Raw genomic sequence first — 17,259 nt, forward strand, 5'->3', positions numbered from 1 at the left:
TCTGGCAGGAAAGATAAGCCTATATTTGGCCACAGCAACGTGACATTTTGAAGGTCTGCTGCTGTTACTGTTATGGTCTAATACAGCAGCCTTTGATAGGTGACAATTAATGTTGAATGATTTAAGTATGAAAGGGGTCAGGTGATTTATGCAAAATTAGTACTTTCAAATATTCTCATTAGTTTCCTTTGTCATTTGTGTGATGATGGAGAAAACAACTGCTTTCATACAGTGTAGTTTGGTTCCTCCAAAAAGAGGAACCGGTTGAAAAACAATTCCTCACTCAGGATATGGTGAGCAAAGAGCTGTGATCTGTTATAACCTTGTTGTTTTATACCCAATCCCCATTCAGTCCTACAGTCACTCGTTCAAGTCATAATCTCTCTGTTATTAAACAAGTGAACCACGCTGAGTAGGAAGTCCATGGAGGACTAATTAAAATGGCTGCCTTGACATGACTAGCATCGGGCTGCTACTGGGTGTGTCTGCAGCCAAGCTGAGAAACATGGACGTGTCAATCACCCACCTGCAGAGCATCCACATCCCAGCACTGCTCCCACCCACCTCCACTGAGCTGGACGTACCGCACAACGTGCAGGTGTCGGCCGTGTTGGGCATCGGCCTGGTCTTCCAGGACACGGGCCACCGCCACAACGCAGAGGTGTGCTCGCTGAGATCGGTTAGTAAGACCTACGTCTCGAATGACGTACATTGTTGTCCCATAGGGATATTTAATTTGCAGGGAGGATGACCTACTATAAAATACACAAACTGTTTTGAATCTCATGTCATATCAGCATCTTAATTAGCATGTGTTATGTCAGCCCTTATAAAGCACATTATTTTTAGGTGTAGATAGCCTATAGCGTTTGTCACATTTACAAATGTACCCTTTAGGACTTTATAAAATACATTTGATTGACTTTACCATGACATAAGTTAACAAAAAAAATAATGTCTGGATCGCTGAAGGGATGCTCAGTCCTAGGAATGTACTACTGAAATGTAAAAATTCTTTCAGGGCGGTTGCTCAATAACCTTCAGCTGTCTTTTTTGCTGACATGTTTTGGAGCAAGCTTAATCCTCAAAGCTACATTTTCTCAAGAAAAAAATAGAAATAAATATAATTGAAGTAAAGCATGTGGTGTTTACTCTTAAACGCGGCAGCAATAAATATCATTGAAGTGAATAGATGATGTTGCATCTTCCTGCAGGTGGTCTGTCAGCACAACAGATTGGCAAACGTACTGCAAATTAAGAAATCATGTGACTAAATAAAATACAAATAAACTATACTATGAAACAGAAAGAAATTATATAAAGAGTGATAGTAAAATTCTTTGTAGCTCCTTAAATACCAGTTTTGGGGAAAAAATGCTTACTCTGATGGAGCATTCATTGAATCAGATGGCTCATTTATCACAAAATCCACTGATATTGAACTACTTTTCATGACTTTTTCATGAAAAAAATTGTTGTCTATTAATAATGACAAGCCACCGGGGTCTGACAATCTGGATGCAAAATGACTGAGGATAATAGCAGACAATATTGCCACTCCTATTTGCCACATCTTCAATTTAAGCCTAATAGAAAGTGTGTGCCCTCAGGCCTGGAGGGAAGCTAAAGTAATTCCACTACCAAAGAATAGTAAAGCCCCATTTACTGGTTACCAACCCTTTAGCAAACTTCTGGAAGAAAATAGTTTGACCAGATACAATGCTGACAACAGACTTTCAGCACGCTTAAAGGGAAGGACACTCAACATGCATTGCACTTAGACAAATTACTGATGATTGGCTGAGAGAAGTTGATGAACAAATGATTGGGGGGGGGGATCTTGTTTTTGACATTATCGATCAGTCTGCTGCTGGAAAAATTGATGCAATATGGCTTTACACCCCCTGCTATAATGTGGAAAAAGAGTTACTTGTCTAACCGAACAGCGGGTGTTCTTTAACTTCTCTGGGATATGTGGGACAGTAGCGTCCCACCTCGCCAACAGCCAGTGAAATTGCAGGGCGCCAAATTCAAAACAGAAATCACATAATTAAAATTACTGAAAAATACAAGTATTTTACACCATTTTAAAGAGAAACTTCTTGTAAATCCAGCCACAGTGTCCGATTTCAAATAGGCTTTACGGCGAAAGCACACCAAACGATTATGTTAGGTCAGCACCTAGTCACAGAAAACCATACAGCCATTTTCCAGCCAAGGAGAGGGCTAACAAAAATCAGAAATAGCGATTAAATGAATCACTAACCTTTGATGATATTCATCAGATAGCACTCACAGGACTTCATGTTACACAAGAAATGTGTGTTTTATTCGATAAAGTTAATCTTTATGTTCAAAAACCTCATTTGAAATTGGTGTGTTATGATCAGAAATGCATTGTCTCAAACAAAAATCCGGTGAAAGTGCAGAGAGCCACATCAAATTACAGAAATACTCATAATAAACATTGATAAAAGATGGAAATATAAATAAACTTCTCCTTAATGCAACCACTGTGTCAGATTTTAAAATGGCTTTACGGTGAAAGCGCACCTTGCGATTATGTTAGGTCAGCGCTAGTTACAGAAAAACATCCAGCCATTTTCCAAAGAAGGAGAGGTGTCAGAAATAGCGTTATAAATATTAACTTACCTTTGATGATCTTGATCGGAATGCACTCCCAGGAATCCCAGTAAATGTTTGTTTTGTTCGATAAAGTCCATAATTTATGTCCAAATATCTCCTTTTTGTTCAGTAATCCAAATGCATAATGCTCGATCACTTGTTCAGACGAAATGTCAAAAAGGTTATATTACAGTTCGTAGAAACATGTCAAACGATGTATAGAATCAATCTTTAGGATGTTTTTATCATAAATCTTTAATAATGTTCCAACCGGAGAATTCCTTTGTCTTTAGACATGCAATGGAACGCAGCTACTTCTCTCTTGCGAGCTCGTGATCAGCTCATGGCACTCTGCTAGACACCTGGTTGAAACAGCTCTCTTTCTATCCCCCTTCACAGTAGAAGCCTCAAACAAGGTTCTAAAGACTGTTGACATATAGTGGAAGCCTTAGGAAGTGCAATATGACCCCATAGACACTGTATATTCGATAGCCAATCACTTAAACTACAAACCTCAGATTTCCCACTTCCTGGTTGAATTTATTTCTCAGGTTTTTGCCTGCCATATGAGTTCTATTATACTCACAGACATCATTCAAACAGTTTTAGAAACTACAGAGTGTTTTCTATCCAAATATACTAATTATATGCATATTCTAGCTTTTGGGCATGAGTAGCAGGCAGTTTACTCAGGGCACCTTTTTATCCAAGCTACTCAATACTGCCCCACAGTCCCAAAGAAGTTAATGGAAGCCTCCAACATAATCCAGGTAGAATCAGGAATTCCCCAAGGTAACTATTTAGGCCCCTTAAACTTTAGATCTTTAATAACAACATGCTTTGAGTAAAGCCAGTGTGTCTATGTATGCAGATGACTCAACACTATACAAGTCAACTACTACAGCAACTGAAATGACTGCAACACTTAATAAAGAGCTGCAGTTTGTTTCGGAATGGGTAGCAAAGAATAGGTTTGTCCTAAATATTTTCCAAACTAAAAGCATTGTATTTGGGACAAATCATTCACTAAACCCTAAACCTCAACTACATCTCAATGAATAATGTGTAAATTGAGCAAGTTGAGGTGACTAAACTGCTTGGAGTAACTCTGGATTGTATGTAAACTGTCAAAACATATTGATTCAACAGTAGATAATATGGGGAGAAGTCTGTTCATAATAAAGCGTTACTCTGCCTTCTTAACAGCATTATCAATAAGGCAGGTCCTACAGGCCCTTGTTTTGTCTCATTGACACTACTGTCCAATAGTGTGGTCAGGTGCCACAAAGAGGGACTTAAGAAAATTTCAGTTGGCTCAGAACAGGGCAGCACAGCTGGCCCTACAAGTACACAGAGAGCTAACACTGATGACATGCATCTAATTCTCTCATTGCTGAAAGTGGAGGAGAGATTGACTTCATCACTACTTGTTTTTGTAAGAGGTGTTGACAAGCTGAATGTACTGAGCTGTCTGTTTTTAAAATACTTGCACACAGCTCGGACACCCATGCATAACCCACATGCCACCAGAGGTCTCGTCACAGTCCCCAAGTCCAGAACGGACTATTAGGCAGTGCACAGTACTACATAGAGCCATGACTACATAGAACTCTATTCCACATCAAGTAACTGACGCAAGCAGTACAATCAGATTTAAAAAGAAGGTAAAAATACACATTATGCAACAACAGGGACTGTGAAGAGACACACACAAAGGTACAGACACATGCATACACTACCGGTTTTAGAACACCTACTCATTCAAGGGTTTTTCTTTACTATTTGCTACATTGTAGAATAATAGTGAAGACATCAAAACTATGAAATAACACATGGAATCATGTAGTAACCAAATACATTTTAAACAAATCAAAATATATTTGTGTTTTTTCAAAGTAGCCACCCTTTGCCTTGATGACATCTTTGCACACTCTTGACATTCTCTCAACCAGCGTTATGAGGTAGTCACCTGGAATGCATTTCTATTGACAAGTGTGCCTATTTAAAAGTTAATCTGTGGAATTTCTTTCCTTCTTAATGTGTTTGAGCCAATCCGTTGTGTTGTGACATGGTAGGGGTAGTATACAGAAGATAGCCCTATTTAGTATAAGACCAAGTCCATACTATGGCAAGAACAGCTCAAATAAGCAAAGAGTAACAACAGTCCATCATTACTTTAAGACATAAAGGTCAGTCAATCCGGAAAATGTCATGAACTTTTAAAGTTTCTTCAAGTGCAGTTGCAAAAACCTTCATGCGCTATGATGAAACTGGCTCTCATGAGGACCGCCACAGGAATGGAAGACCCAGATTTACCTCTGCTGCAGAGGATAAGTTCATTAGAGTTAAATTGCAGCCCAAATAAATGCTTCACAGAGTTCAAGTAACAGACATATCTCAACATCAACTGTTCAGAGGAGACTGCGTGAATCCGGCCTTCATGGTCGAATTGCTGCAAAGAAACCACTACTAAAGGACACCAATAATAAGAAGAGACTTGCTTGGGCCAAGAAACACGAGCAATGGACATTAGACCGGTGGAAATATGTCCTTTGGTCTGGAGTCCAAATTGGAGATTTTTGGTTCCAACTGCCGTGTGTGAATGAATGATCTCCACATGTGTATTTCCCCTGTCAAGCATGGAGGAGGAGGTGTGATGGTGTGGGGTGCTTTTCTGGTGACACTGTCTGTGGTTTATTTACAATTCAAGGCACACTTAACCAGCATCGCTACCACAGCAATCTGCAGCAATATGCCATCCCATCTGGTTTGCACTTAGTGGGACTATCATTTTTATTTTAACAGGAAAATGACCCAACACTCCTCCAGGCTATTTGACCAAGAAGGAGAGTGATGGAGTGCTGCATCAGAGGACCTGGCTTCCACAATCACCCAACCTCAACCCAATTGAGATGGTTACTACGTGAATCCGTATGTATTATTTCAAAGTTTATTCTACAATGTAGAAAATAGTAAAAAATAAAGAAAAACACTTGAATGAGTAGGTGTTCTAAAACTTTTGACCGGTAGTGTACATTGTGATATTTTTGTATAGTGGTTTTAAACATTTTGTGTTGTAAATATGTAGTGGTGTAATGATGTACTGTTTTGCAGGAAGTTATCAACTGTACTGCTGTTTATGTAGAGCGGCGATAAAAAGAAACATGGAAAGCACTCTTCATACTTCAAAAGGCTGATAAATAAATAGTGTGCGTACACAATGTATCACTAGCCTTCCCTCAGGACTCATCTAAAATACCATATTGTATGCTTTATACATGGCAGTAACCTAATACAGTTGAAGTCTGAAGTTTACACCTCAGCCAAATACATTTAAATTCAGTTTTTCACAATTCCTGACATTTAATCCTAGTAAAAATTCATTGTCTTAGGTCAGTTAGGATCACCACTTTATTTTAAGAATGTGAAATGACATAATAATATTAAAGCGAATGATTTATTTCAGCTTTTTTTTCTTTCATCACATTCCCAGTGGGTCAGAAGTTGACATACACTCAATTAGTATTTGGCAGCATTGCCTTTAAATTGTTTAACTTATGTCAAATGTTTCAGGTAGCCTTCCACAAGCTTCCCACAGTAAGTTGGGTGAATTTTGACCTATTCCTCCTGACAGAGCTAGTGTAACTGAGTCAAGTTTGTAGGCCTCCATGCTCGCACACACTTTTTCAGTTCTGCCCACAGATTTTCTATAGGATTGAAGTCTGGGCTTTGTGATGGCCACTCCAATACCTTGACTTTGTTGTCCTTAAGCCATTTTGCCACAACTTTGGAAGTATGGTTGGGGTCATTGTCCATTTGGAAGACCCATTTGTGATTTAACTTCCTGACTGATGTCTTGAGATGTTGCTTCAATATATCCACATCATTTTCCTGCCTCATGATGCCATCTATTTTGTGAAGTGCACCAGTCCCTCCTGCAGCAAAGCACCCCCACAACATGATGCTGCCACCCCTGTGCTTCACGGTTGGGATGGTGTTCTTCGGCTTGCAAGCCTCCCCCCTTTTCCTCCAAACATAACGATGGTCATTATGGCCATGTTATGGGATTGATTAGCACTTTTCGCACCAATGTACGTTCATCTCTAGGAGACAGAAAGCGTCTCGTTCCTGAGCGGTTTTACGACTGCGTGGTCCCATGGTGTTTATACTTGTGTACTATTGTAGTACTATTGTACTATTGTACTTTGTGCAGATGAACGTGGTACATTCAGGCATTTTGGAAATTGCTCCCAAGGATGAGCCAGACTTGTGGAGGTCTACAATTTTTTTCCTGAGGTCTTGGCTCATTTCTTTTGATTTTTCCCATGATGTCAAGCAAAGAGGCACTAAGTTTGAAGGTAGGCCTTGAAATAAATCCACAGGTACACCTTCAATTGACTCAAATGATGTCAATTAGCCTATCAGAAGCTTCTAAAGCCATGACATAATTTTCTGGAATTTTCCAAGCTGTTTAAAGGCACAGTAAACTTAGTGTATGTAAACTTGTGACCCACTGGAATTGAGATACAGTGAAATAATTTGTCTGTAAACAATTGTTGGAAAAATTACTTGTCATACACAAAGTAGATGTCCTAACCGACTTGCCAAAAGTATAGTTTGTTAACAAGAAATGTGTGGTGTGGTTGAAAAACGAGTCTTAATGACTCCAACGTAAGTGTATGTAAACTTCCGACTTCAACTGTAGGTATGACTGACCTGAATGAACCTGAGTAGCTCTACATGGTGGTAGGGCATCGAGGCACCCACACCAGTATCAACAGAGAAAAACACAAGTTCTCCAGCTACCAGATCATGGAGAAGTACAAGAAGCAACCAGCAAGACAACTTTCCTTCCTTGTAGGCCTACTTTCTGTCAGTTGATCCCCATCTAACATATTAACATTTTTCCTGAAGGCACAAAACCATGGTCTAAGAGAATACTATGACCAGAGATTTAAGAATGTCCTAAGTGTGGGGGTTTCTGGTCATCAACGTGGACGTCACCTGTCCAAGAGCGACCCTGGCTATGATCTACCTGAAGACCAACAACAGGTGATAATTGATTCCACCACCATCCCATCTTTAGATACCCTTCAACGAAAAGTAATGCCGTGTTCTACTAGATTTGACTCTTCAATCTCCCATCTAATCTTGCATGGTGCCTCACAGAACATCTTGACCCCAGCGCTCCAGCATATAGCTTATAACTGGGGAAAAAAAGTCATTTTGAATCATTTTAGGTTTTTCCTGGTTCTGTTCCCGTATTGGACAATAGGCTCAGGCTTCCATTAACACCTCTTTCTCACCCTCTCATAGGTCTATCGCAGGTTGGCTGAAAGCTAAAGACACCATGTTCCTCCTGGACTGTACTCTGGGTCAGTACAGATCTGCGTTATCTCAGTGTACTCTGGGTCAGTACAGACCTGCCTTATCTCAGTGTACTCTGGGTCAGTACAGATCTGCCTTATCTCAGTGTACTCTGGGTCAGTACAGATCTGCCTTATCTCAGTGTACTCTGGGTCAGTACAGATCTGCGTTATCTCAGTGTACTCTGGGTCAGTACAGATCTGCCTTATCTCAGTGTACTCTGGGTCAGTACAGATCTGCCTTATCTCAGTGTACTCTGGGTCAGTACAGATCTGCGTTATTTCAGTATACTCTGGGTCACTACAGACCTGTCTTTTTCACTGAGCCAAACCCCCGGAGCTCACCATCAGTGGTTCCCAACCTAGGTGGGGGGCGCCATATTTTCCTTGGGGGTTGCGGGCCCTACTTGATTTGCAACATTTCTGGGATCTTTTATTTCAGCTCATGAAACATGGGACCAACGCTTTACATGTTACGTTAATATTTTTGTTCAGTAAAATGTCTGATCCTGTACACTAACACATTTTAGGTCGTCACTAGCTTCTAAACCCACAGTCATAAACCCCGCCCATTTCTACAATTTCTCTTCTTAAAATTGTATTTTAAACCTGATCTTAACCACACTGCTAACCTTATGCCTAACCTTAACTTCAGACCTAAAGCACATTTTTGTTGCCAATTTTGACTTTGTGGCTGTGGAATCTGACTTTGTGGATATAGAAGCTTGGCACTGTCTCCTCTCCCTCCTCAGACACTGGCTAGGTGTATCAGCATGTGGGATGAGATACTGCCCAACTCGAAAGCAGCAATGTTCCCCCGGTAACTCCCCTCAATATGCACACAAACACCTTGGCTCATTAGACACAAGTCACTGCCAGCACAAACCTCTACTCAGGACCTGTGGTAATAATATTATGAGTTCGGCATCGGGTTCTTAGGGCCAACAGTTTAGATGTCCATAGACATTAGAGGTTGGTTCCAAGGCTCTTAATGTTGTTAGTTAGTCATAATGAATGACATCAACGCTAATAAATGACATCAACGCTAATAAGGAAACACGTTTTGGTCCTCAAATGAGGCTTCAGTGCCAAGAGGATGTGACTGGCAACAAGCCTCAGACATTTCCTGCAGCTTGACCAATTTACACATCAACAGTATTAAATTAGTTAGTATCCCACAGTTTTTTTTACAATGCTAACACAATATATTTTCTTTGTTTTGCATCCACATAATCCAAGAGAACATTGGGAATCCAATGGTTTCGGAGGCTTTGAACATGAAAACCATAGCGTGACTAAAAACTGACTACAAGTTTTCTTAGCTTTCTCAGCATGGCTGGATATAAGAGACAGAGATGGTGTGTTTAGTAACATGAGGATGTGTGGGATGACTCCTGTCCTCAGGCAAGCCCATGACCACATAATTGCTGGAACCTGTATGACTGTGGGATTCCACTTTGCTGGCTCGGCCAACTCTGACGCATTCGACTGCTTGGTAAGAAGCAGTTAGAGTTAATTGGCTAGTTTGTCTGTAACCCTTCTGTTTCTTTCACAGTAATATTTCGCAAGGAACTTCATGCAGTGTTTGACATCAGCAACGGCTACTCTCATGCTTCTGTCCAATGTAACCATAATGTCCATATAAGGCAATAGAATAAAGTCAAGTTTAAAGTTTGCATCAAAGTCACCACAACCAATTTGCTCTCTCTTCTGCCAGACAGGCCACTATAACTTACAGATGTGTCTGAGCATGTTGTTGTCCATGCTGATGGCTGGCTCTGGTGACCTGAAGGTGCTGGAGCTCTGCCGCGTCCTCCAGAAGAGGACCAGAACTATGACCCACCACATGGCCCTGGGAGGAGGCAGGTGAGACATGTTTCAACCAGCCTCTCCAATGGTTATAGCCTACACAGATATTGCTTGTACTGCCTTTTGCCTAGGTGTTGTACCTTTCACAATGTCATCTGTATTGATGTAGATTGTATGTTTTGCTACAGACCTAGATAATGGAACAACATTACAGTGGCAAGAAAACCTGGTTTTCTGCATAAATTGGTCATCAAATTTGATCTGATCTTCATCGAAGTCACAACAATAGACAAACACAGTCTGCTTAAACTAATAACACTCAAACAATTATAAGTTTTCTTGTCTTTACTGAACACACCATGCAAACATTCACAGTGTAGGTTGGAAAAAATGTGAACCCTTGGATTTAATAACTGGTTGACCCTCCTTTGGCAGCAATAAACTCAATCAAACATTTTCTGTAGTTGCGGATCAGAACTGCACAATGGTCAGGAGGAATTTTGGACCATTCATCTTTATAAAACTGTTTCAGTTCAGCATTGTTCTTAGGATGTTTGGTGTGAACTGCTCTCGAGGTCATGCTACAGCATTTTACATCAAGTTGAGGTCAGGACTCTGACTGGGCCTCTCCAGGAGGTGTATTTTCTTCTATTGAAGCCATTCTGCTGTTGATTGACGTCTGTGTTTTGGGTCGTTGTCCTGTTGCATCACCCAACTTCTGTTGAGCTTCAATTGGCGGACAGATAGTCTTACATTCTCCTGCAAAATGCCTTGATAAACTTGGGAATTCATTTTTCTGTCGATGATGGCAAGCTGTCCAGGCCCTGAGGCAGCAAAGCAGCCCCAAACCATGAAACTCCCTCCAAAATACTTTACAGTTGGGATGAGGTTTTGATGTTGGTGTGCTGTGCCTTCTATTTTTCTCCACATAGTGTTGTGTGTTCCTTCCAAACAACTCAACTGTAGTTTCATCTGTCCACAGAATATTTTGCGAGAAAGGCTGTGTAACATCCAGGTGCAGTTTTGCAAACTTCAGACGTGCAGTAATGTTTTTTTTGGACAACAGTGGCTTCTTCCGTGGTGTCCTCCCATGAACACCATTCTTGTTTAGTGTTTTACGTATCGTAGACTCATCAACAGAGATGTTAGCACGTTCCAGAGATTTCTGTTAGTCTTTAGCTGACACTCTTAAGATTCTTCTGAACTCATTGAGCATTCTGCACGGTACTCTTGCTGTCATCTTTGCAGGACGGCCACTGAGGGAGAGAAGCAACCGGGTTGAACCTTCTCCATTTATAGACAGTTTATCTTACCGTGGACTGATGAACATCAAGGCTTTTAGAGATTCTTTTGTAACCCTTTCCAGCTTTATGCAAGTCAACAATTCTTAATCTTAGGTCTTCTGAGACCTCTTTTGTTCGAGGCACTGTTCACATCAGGCAAAGCTTCTTGTGAATAGTAAACTCAAATTCTGTTTTTTTATAGGACTAGGCAGCTCTAACCAACATCTCCAATCTCTTCTCATTGATTGGACTCCAGGTTAGCTGACTCCTGTCTCCGATTAGGTTTTGGAGAAGTCATTAGCCTAGGGGTCCACATACACATACGAATGTTTAAATTATGTGTTCAATATAGACAAGAAAAATACAATAATTTTCTTGCCACTGTATAATGAGATGTGGGAGAGTAGTCCTGTTATGTGAGTGTTCTTCATAACAAATGCAGTTCAAATATCCCAGGCTTACGCAAGCAGTGACTAAGGTGTATTTTTGTACGTAACAATACTCATTACTGATTCTAAATCTGTCTCGTCCTCAACATTTACTGTACAAACCCTTTGATTTTAGACTTGCCTTATTTTAGGGTGGACAATTTCAGGCCCACATAACTTCAAGGTCGCAATTTGAATGGCCTTATTGTAGTATTCTCAACCTATTCCTGCCATCAACACACACCTGCATCAGGAAAGATTGTAGAGGGGAGCAGACACATGGCGTCTTTATTTCAATCTCTCTCTTGCCCTCTCGCTCGATGTGGTCTGTGGAGAGTGCTTTCATCCTGCGTAGTAACCAATCACCATACGGCCCTGTCAGTCTGGCTCATCATGAAACCTGAAGTGAAACACTTCTCTTCTCATGTTGTGTAGCTACAGAGTTCACCCGTGAGCCTAGTCTAGGGAATGGTGTGATTGAAACATAGTAATATTGTTTAGGAACACGTTTCTGAAAATGAATTTGAGTGGCGCTAAATAAACAGCTGTTCTCAGTCATTATGTTACTCTACAGTTCAAGATGAGATCAGTGTCCAGTTGACTTTTGCTCTGTATGTTTGTGGGTCTTGTTATCAAGCTGACTCATGTAGTAAATAGTGCTGTTGTTTTCACCTCTCTGTAATACACATAGTAAAAACCAGAACATCCCACCCAGCCTGTTCGCTTTATCCGTTGCCATGTAGACTGGATGAGTGTCAGCTCGTGGGTTGAGAACTAATCTCTTCAGCTGGTGTTTTAAGAGGCGGCGAGGCAACCCCTCACCCACACTAATCTAAACAAGTGATTTCTCTCCCCAAGCCGACACAATGGTTTGAACCAGCCTAAGCGCACACTTAACCGAAGCCTTTATCTTTTAAGTAGAGCTTTTATGAGCACAAAGGACGTCAGGTAGATAACAATTCAAAGCTGTTTTGCACAGGCCAAATTCCTCATTTATTCATGGGACCTATTCACAAAAAACTCTTATGATATGTGCTAACATCAACACTGTGACTTTGATTTATTGCTATGTCTGAGTCTGACGTAGCACTCTTATCCTGTGCTTGTCCTCTTCCAGGTACACTCCAACTCGGCCATCGCTACCTTGCCATGTGCGCTCTACCACCAGTTTCCTGCCCACAGCACAGTTAACCGGTAAGGCATACAATCACTGGAAATACCAACATTTGGTACTGCTTACCAGAGCTCTAAAATAGCATGACAGACAGAGCTCTAAAATAGCATGACAGACAGAGCTCTAAAATAGCATGACAGACAGAGCTCTAAAATAGCATGACAGACAGAGCTCTAAAATAGCATGACAGACAGAGCTCTAAAATAGCATGACAGACAGAGCTCTAAAATAGCATGACAGACAGAGCTCTAAAATAGCATGACAGACAGAGCTCTAAAATAGCATGACAGACAGAGCTCTAAAATAGCATGACAGACAGAGCTCTAAAATAGCATGACAGACAGAGCTCTAAACTAAAGTATCCGACTTTCAATCACCATAATGACTTGGGTGCGGATTCTAAGAATAGCAAGAGGGAGGTGGTGTAACATGAGGAGAGAAGTCCATCAGAGTTTCTACTGACAGTTGTAAAAGTCAATGACCATAATGAGTGGGGTGGTAATGGTCTGGGATGAGTGGTTAAGAATAGTGAGAGAACAGCATATAGACCAGGGCTATTCAACTCTGGCCCTCACAGGCTGAAGTATTGCTGATTTTATTTTCTACCTGGTAGTTAATTTATCAATTGATTGTAATTGATTAGCCAATGTTCACTTGTCTGGTCAGTTCGAGCCGGTTCTGACTCAGTTGATTAGGAAAGGGTGAAAATCAGCAACACTTTGGCCCTCTGGGACCTTACTTTGGTGTCCTTGAGGTAAAGTGTGTGTGACCTGGAAACCCATTTCCAGGTCACACACCTGGAAACCCATTTCATGAAGCTCCTGACGAACAGTTATTGTGCTGGGGCAGTTTAGAACTCTGTAGTGAGGGTTGCAACCAAGGACAAACTATTTTTACGTGCTACGTGCTTCAGCACTCGCCGGTCCCGTTCTGTGAGCTTGTGTGGCCTACCACCTCGCGGCTGAGCTGTTGTTGCTTGAAGACGTTTCCACATCACAGTAACAGCACTTACAGTTGACCAGGGCAGTATTTTTTAAATGTATTTATTTACCCCAATTCTGTGATATCCAATTGGTAGTCAGTCTTGTCCCATCGTTGCAACTCCCGTACGGACTCGGGAGAGGCAAAGGTCGAGAGTCATGCTTCCTCTGAAACATGACTCTGAAACACGACAAACTCGCCCAACCCGGAAGCCAGCCGCACCAATATGTCGGAGGAAACACCTTCCAACTGGTGTCAGCGTGCATGTGCCCGGCTTGCCACAGGAGTCGCTAAGGCGCGATGGGACAAGGACATCCCGGCTGGCCAAACCCTCTCCTAACTCGGAAGACGCTGGGCCAATTGTGCGCCGCTTCATGGGTCTCCCGGACACGGCCGGCTGTGACACAGTCAGGGTTCGAACCCGGATCTGTAGTGACGCCTCTAGCACTGCGATACAGTGCCTTAGGCCACTGAGCCACTCGGGAGGCCCCAGGGCAGAAGTTTGACGAACTGACATGTTGGAAAGGTGGCATGTTTAAAGTCACTGAGCTCTTTAGTAAGGCCATTCAACTGCCATTGTTTGCCTATGGACTTTGCATGGCTGTGTGCTCGACGGGTGTGGCTGAAATAGGGGTGTCCACATACTTTTGTATATTTAGTGTGTAATGGCTGTGTTTGTGTGTTCATTACTTCAATGTCTTCAGAGCATAGGGGACTCCGTTATGAGGAGATTACAGCTGAACTGATGTTGCCTGAGCTGAAGCTCCTCAATAAGGTCAAATGAAATGTAATCATGCTGCAAAGTCATTCTGCTAAGCAGGATGGTCCATGTTAAAATTTAGATTTCTGTTAAAAAGTGAGTAATGCAATGTGTCCATGTATGTAATTGATACGTTTTTCTCCGTTCCTCTTTACAATACAGAGAAAGGTCAGTTAGGATAATCAAACTCTGCTATTTCAAGAAAATCATAGGATTTTTTTCACATTGTTTTCAAACTAAATGTTCAAAGATGAATGGCTGACCTACTTGTTTTAATGTGGTTACAGATTCAAGTAAAAGGACCATTGATACTGGAAGCTGTCCATAGACCTGAGGTAAAGGAACTCCACATCTTGAGTAAGTCCACCACTTGTATGTTTGTGAACATTTCTGTCCCAATGTTCAGATTCATATCATGAAATCTCAGTGGGTGATAACTTATCAGGGCCATACTCTTTGGTGTGAGTTTGTGATGTTCTGCAATAATGGTTGTTAATGGCAGCACATATTGTTTTGTGGGGCTGGGAAGTACTAGGCACCTCACAATATGATATCAACAACAATACTTAAGTGCCGATACAATATGTACTGCGATTCTCACCATTCTATACATATTGCGATTCAATACTGCAACGTTATTGAGATTTGATGTTTCAAAACAATCTGCTCACCATATACATATGTATTCTGCAGAGGGACGAGAGTGCATGAGAATACAGGTTTTGGCCAGTCAGGTAAAAATCAAAGTGCTGAAACCATGTTGACTTGCTATTTAAAAAGATGGAAAACAAGCTATAGGATGAAAAACACCTGAATTTTTGGGCAGTTACAGCCAACTAGCGCTAGCTAACGCTATCTAGCAAAAATATTATATAAATTAAAAAATATTTGTTTTAAATTACAAGTCAAAGTTTCACTATGTTGTTCAAAATAATAGTGATATGTCACTATAGATTTTTCCAATATCACTATTCTTTTTTTCCATCCTAACATGTGATCTAGAATTTACTCATTTCTTTTATATGTGTGTTGTAGGTCCATTCTGTCCAGAGATGGGGTTCTGTATCTGAAGCTAGGCCCTATAAGGTTGACCTTCTGGACTGGAAGAATCTATTATCCCCGTCGTCGTCAACAGGAACTCAGAAGTCCGCACATTCAAGGTACAAACATCCGGGTCCTCTGTTTACACAAAACTGGACTGACTGGTCACCTTTTAACTAGTTACATGTCATCAGGTACTTCATCAGTACTACTTCAGTACTACATATTGGATATTGGCTACATAGGAGATTCAATGATACTTAGCGTACAAGCATAACTTTGTCAACATGGCATGTTGCATATACCAGTACACATTTATTTCATTAGTATGTTAAGGTTGCAAAACTTGAACCACTGAAAATGAAATCAATGAACTATCAACACATAGCTAGCATAATGAGTCTCGAACATCCGTGTTGGCCAGTCAGAAAGAAGCATGAATGAGACATTTAGATATTGATACTGATATAATCCCAGTATAGCATAGAGCAGTGCACGTGACGTCACTGTGGGGCGGCAAAACAACCAATATGTCTCGACACTGTGTGGCAGAATATTTCCCTGTGAGCCTACCAGCCTATGGTCCAATAGCCTTTTAGTCAACATGTCCCCTGTCCCACGAGATGCAATAACTCATTGGAAACCGTCAAGTGCCTCCGTCAGGCACGATCAGCAGACCTTGTTGTTGTAGCAGTTATTTTTTCTCCCACAGCCAGAGGCCATCTCGACCTTCCACTCCGACGCTGCCTTGGTCTCCTTCGCTGAATAATTCTGTAAAGCCTTGGATAGCATGAGACACGTTGATTAGCAGAGTGGATGCTATGTGATGCAACTTAACGTTGTAACACAGAGCCAACATTGAGGGTTTAAATTAGACTTAAATACTGCCTATGTCGCTCCCCTTGTGAAACCGTTTGTTAATCACTTGAATCCCATTTCCACCAGGTAGATATCACTATATGTAATTGGACATGTGGAATATTTATTTTTGAATACACTGTGAAATTGAAGGAGATTGGTTCTAACCTTCAGCTCATGATTGGATTGCAATTATTGAAACACCCCTCACTGTCCTATTTTATAATTCCACAGTTTCTGTTTCTGATTGTTCAATTGATAAGCACTCACTGAATGGAGCTTCTATTTACTGTTGTTGCACTGAATCAAATCAAATCAAATTTTATTTGTCACATACACATGGTTAGCAGATGTTAATGCGAGTGTAGCGAAATGCTTGTGCTTCTAGTTCCGACAATGCAGTAATAACCAACAAGTAATCTAACTAACAATTCCAAAACTACTGTCTTATACACACAAGTGTAGGGGGATAAATAATATGTACATAAAGATATATGAATGAGTGATGGTACAGAGCGGCATAGGCAAGATACAGTAGATGGTATCGAGTAAAGTATATACATGAGATGAGTATGTAAACAAAGTGGCATAGTTAAAGTGGCTAGTGATACATGTATTACATAAAGATGCAGTTGATGATATAGAGTACAGTATATACGTATACATATGAGATTAATAATGTAGGGTATGTAAACATTATATTAGTTAGCATTGTTTAAATTGGCTAGTGATATATTTTACATAATTTCCCATCAATTCCCATTATTAAAGTGGCTGGAGTTGAGTCAGTGTGTTGGCAGCAGCCACTCAATGTTAGTGGTGGCTGTTTAACAGTCTGATGGCCTTGAGATAGAAGCTGTTTTTCAGTCTCTCGGTCCCAGCTTTGATGCACCTGTACTGACCTCGCCTTCTGGATGATAGCGGGGTGAACAGG

At 41.0% G+C, this 17,259-nt stretch overlaps 1 protein-coding gene across 32 annotated transcripts in view; it reads left to right on the forward strand.

The window, feature by feature from the left end:
* The window catches only part of anapc1 (anaphase promoting complex subunit 1), a 74,705-nt gene extending 57,956 nt beyond the window's left edge, over positions 1–16,749 (forward strand). For 17 of the 32 annotated variants that reach the window (XR_006839868.1, XR_006839879.1, XR_006839884.1 and 14 more), the window contains 11 exons: positions 400–679; positions 5,431–5,834; positions 7,540–7,677; positions 7,942–8,000; positions 8,744–8,811; positions 9,396–9,486; positions 9,709–9,857; positions 12,629–12,705; positions 14,714–14,783; positions 15,120–15,160; positions 15,462–16,749. Coding sequence is in view for 2 of the 32 variants with exons in the window: in XM_046358400.1 (XP_046214356.1) it covers positions 8,765–8,811; positions 9,396–9,486; positions 9,709–9,857; positions 12,629–12,705; positions 14,714–14,754 (405 nt within the window). In the remaining 30 variants the exon portion in view is untranslated. Of the gene's footprint in view, positions 1–399; positions 680–5,430; positions 5,835–7,218; positions 7,678–7,941; positions 8,037–8,743; positions 8,812–9,395; positions 9,487–9,708; positions 9,858–12,628; positions 12,706–14,713; positions 14,784–15,119; positions 15,161–15,461 lie in introns of those variants that run through there. The other 15 variants (XR_006839874.1, XR_006839862.1, XR_006839882.1 and 12 more) reach the window with 15 other exon arrangements.
* The last annotated feature ends 510 nt before the right edge of the window (positions 16,750–17,259 follow it).

Source organism: Oncorhynchus gorbuscha, linkage group LG08 (assembly GCF_021184085.1).
Source record: "Oncorhynchus gorbuscha isolate QuinsamMale2020 ecotype Even-year linkage group LG08, OgorEven_v1.0, whole genome shotgun sequence".
In the NCBI taxonomy this organism is placed as follows: Eukaryota; Metazoa; Chordata; class Actinopteri; order Salmoniformes; family Salmonidae; genus Oncorhynchus; species Oncorhynchus gorbuscha.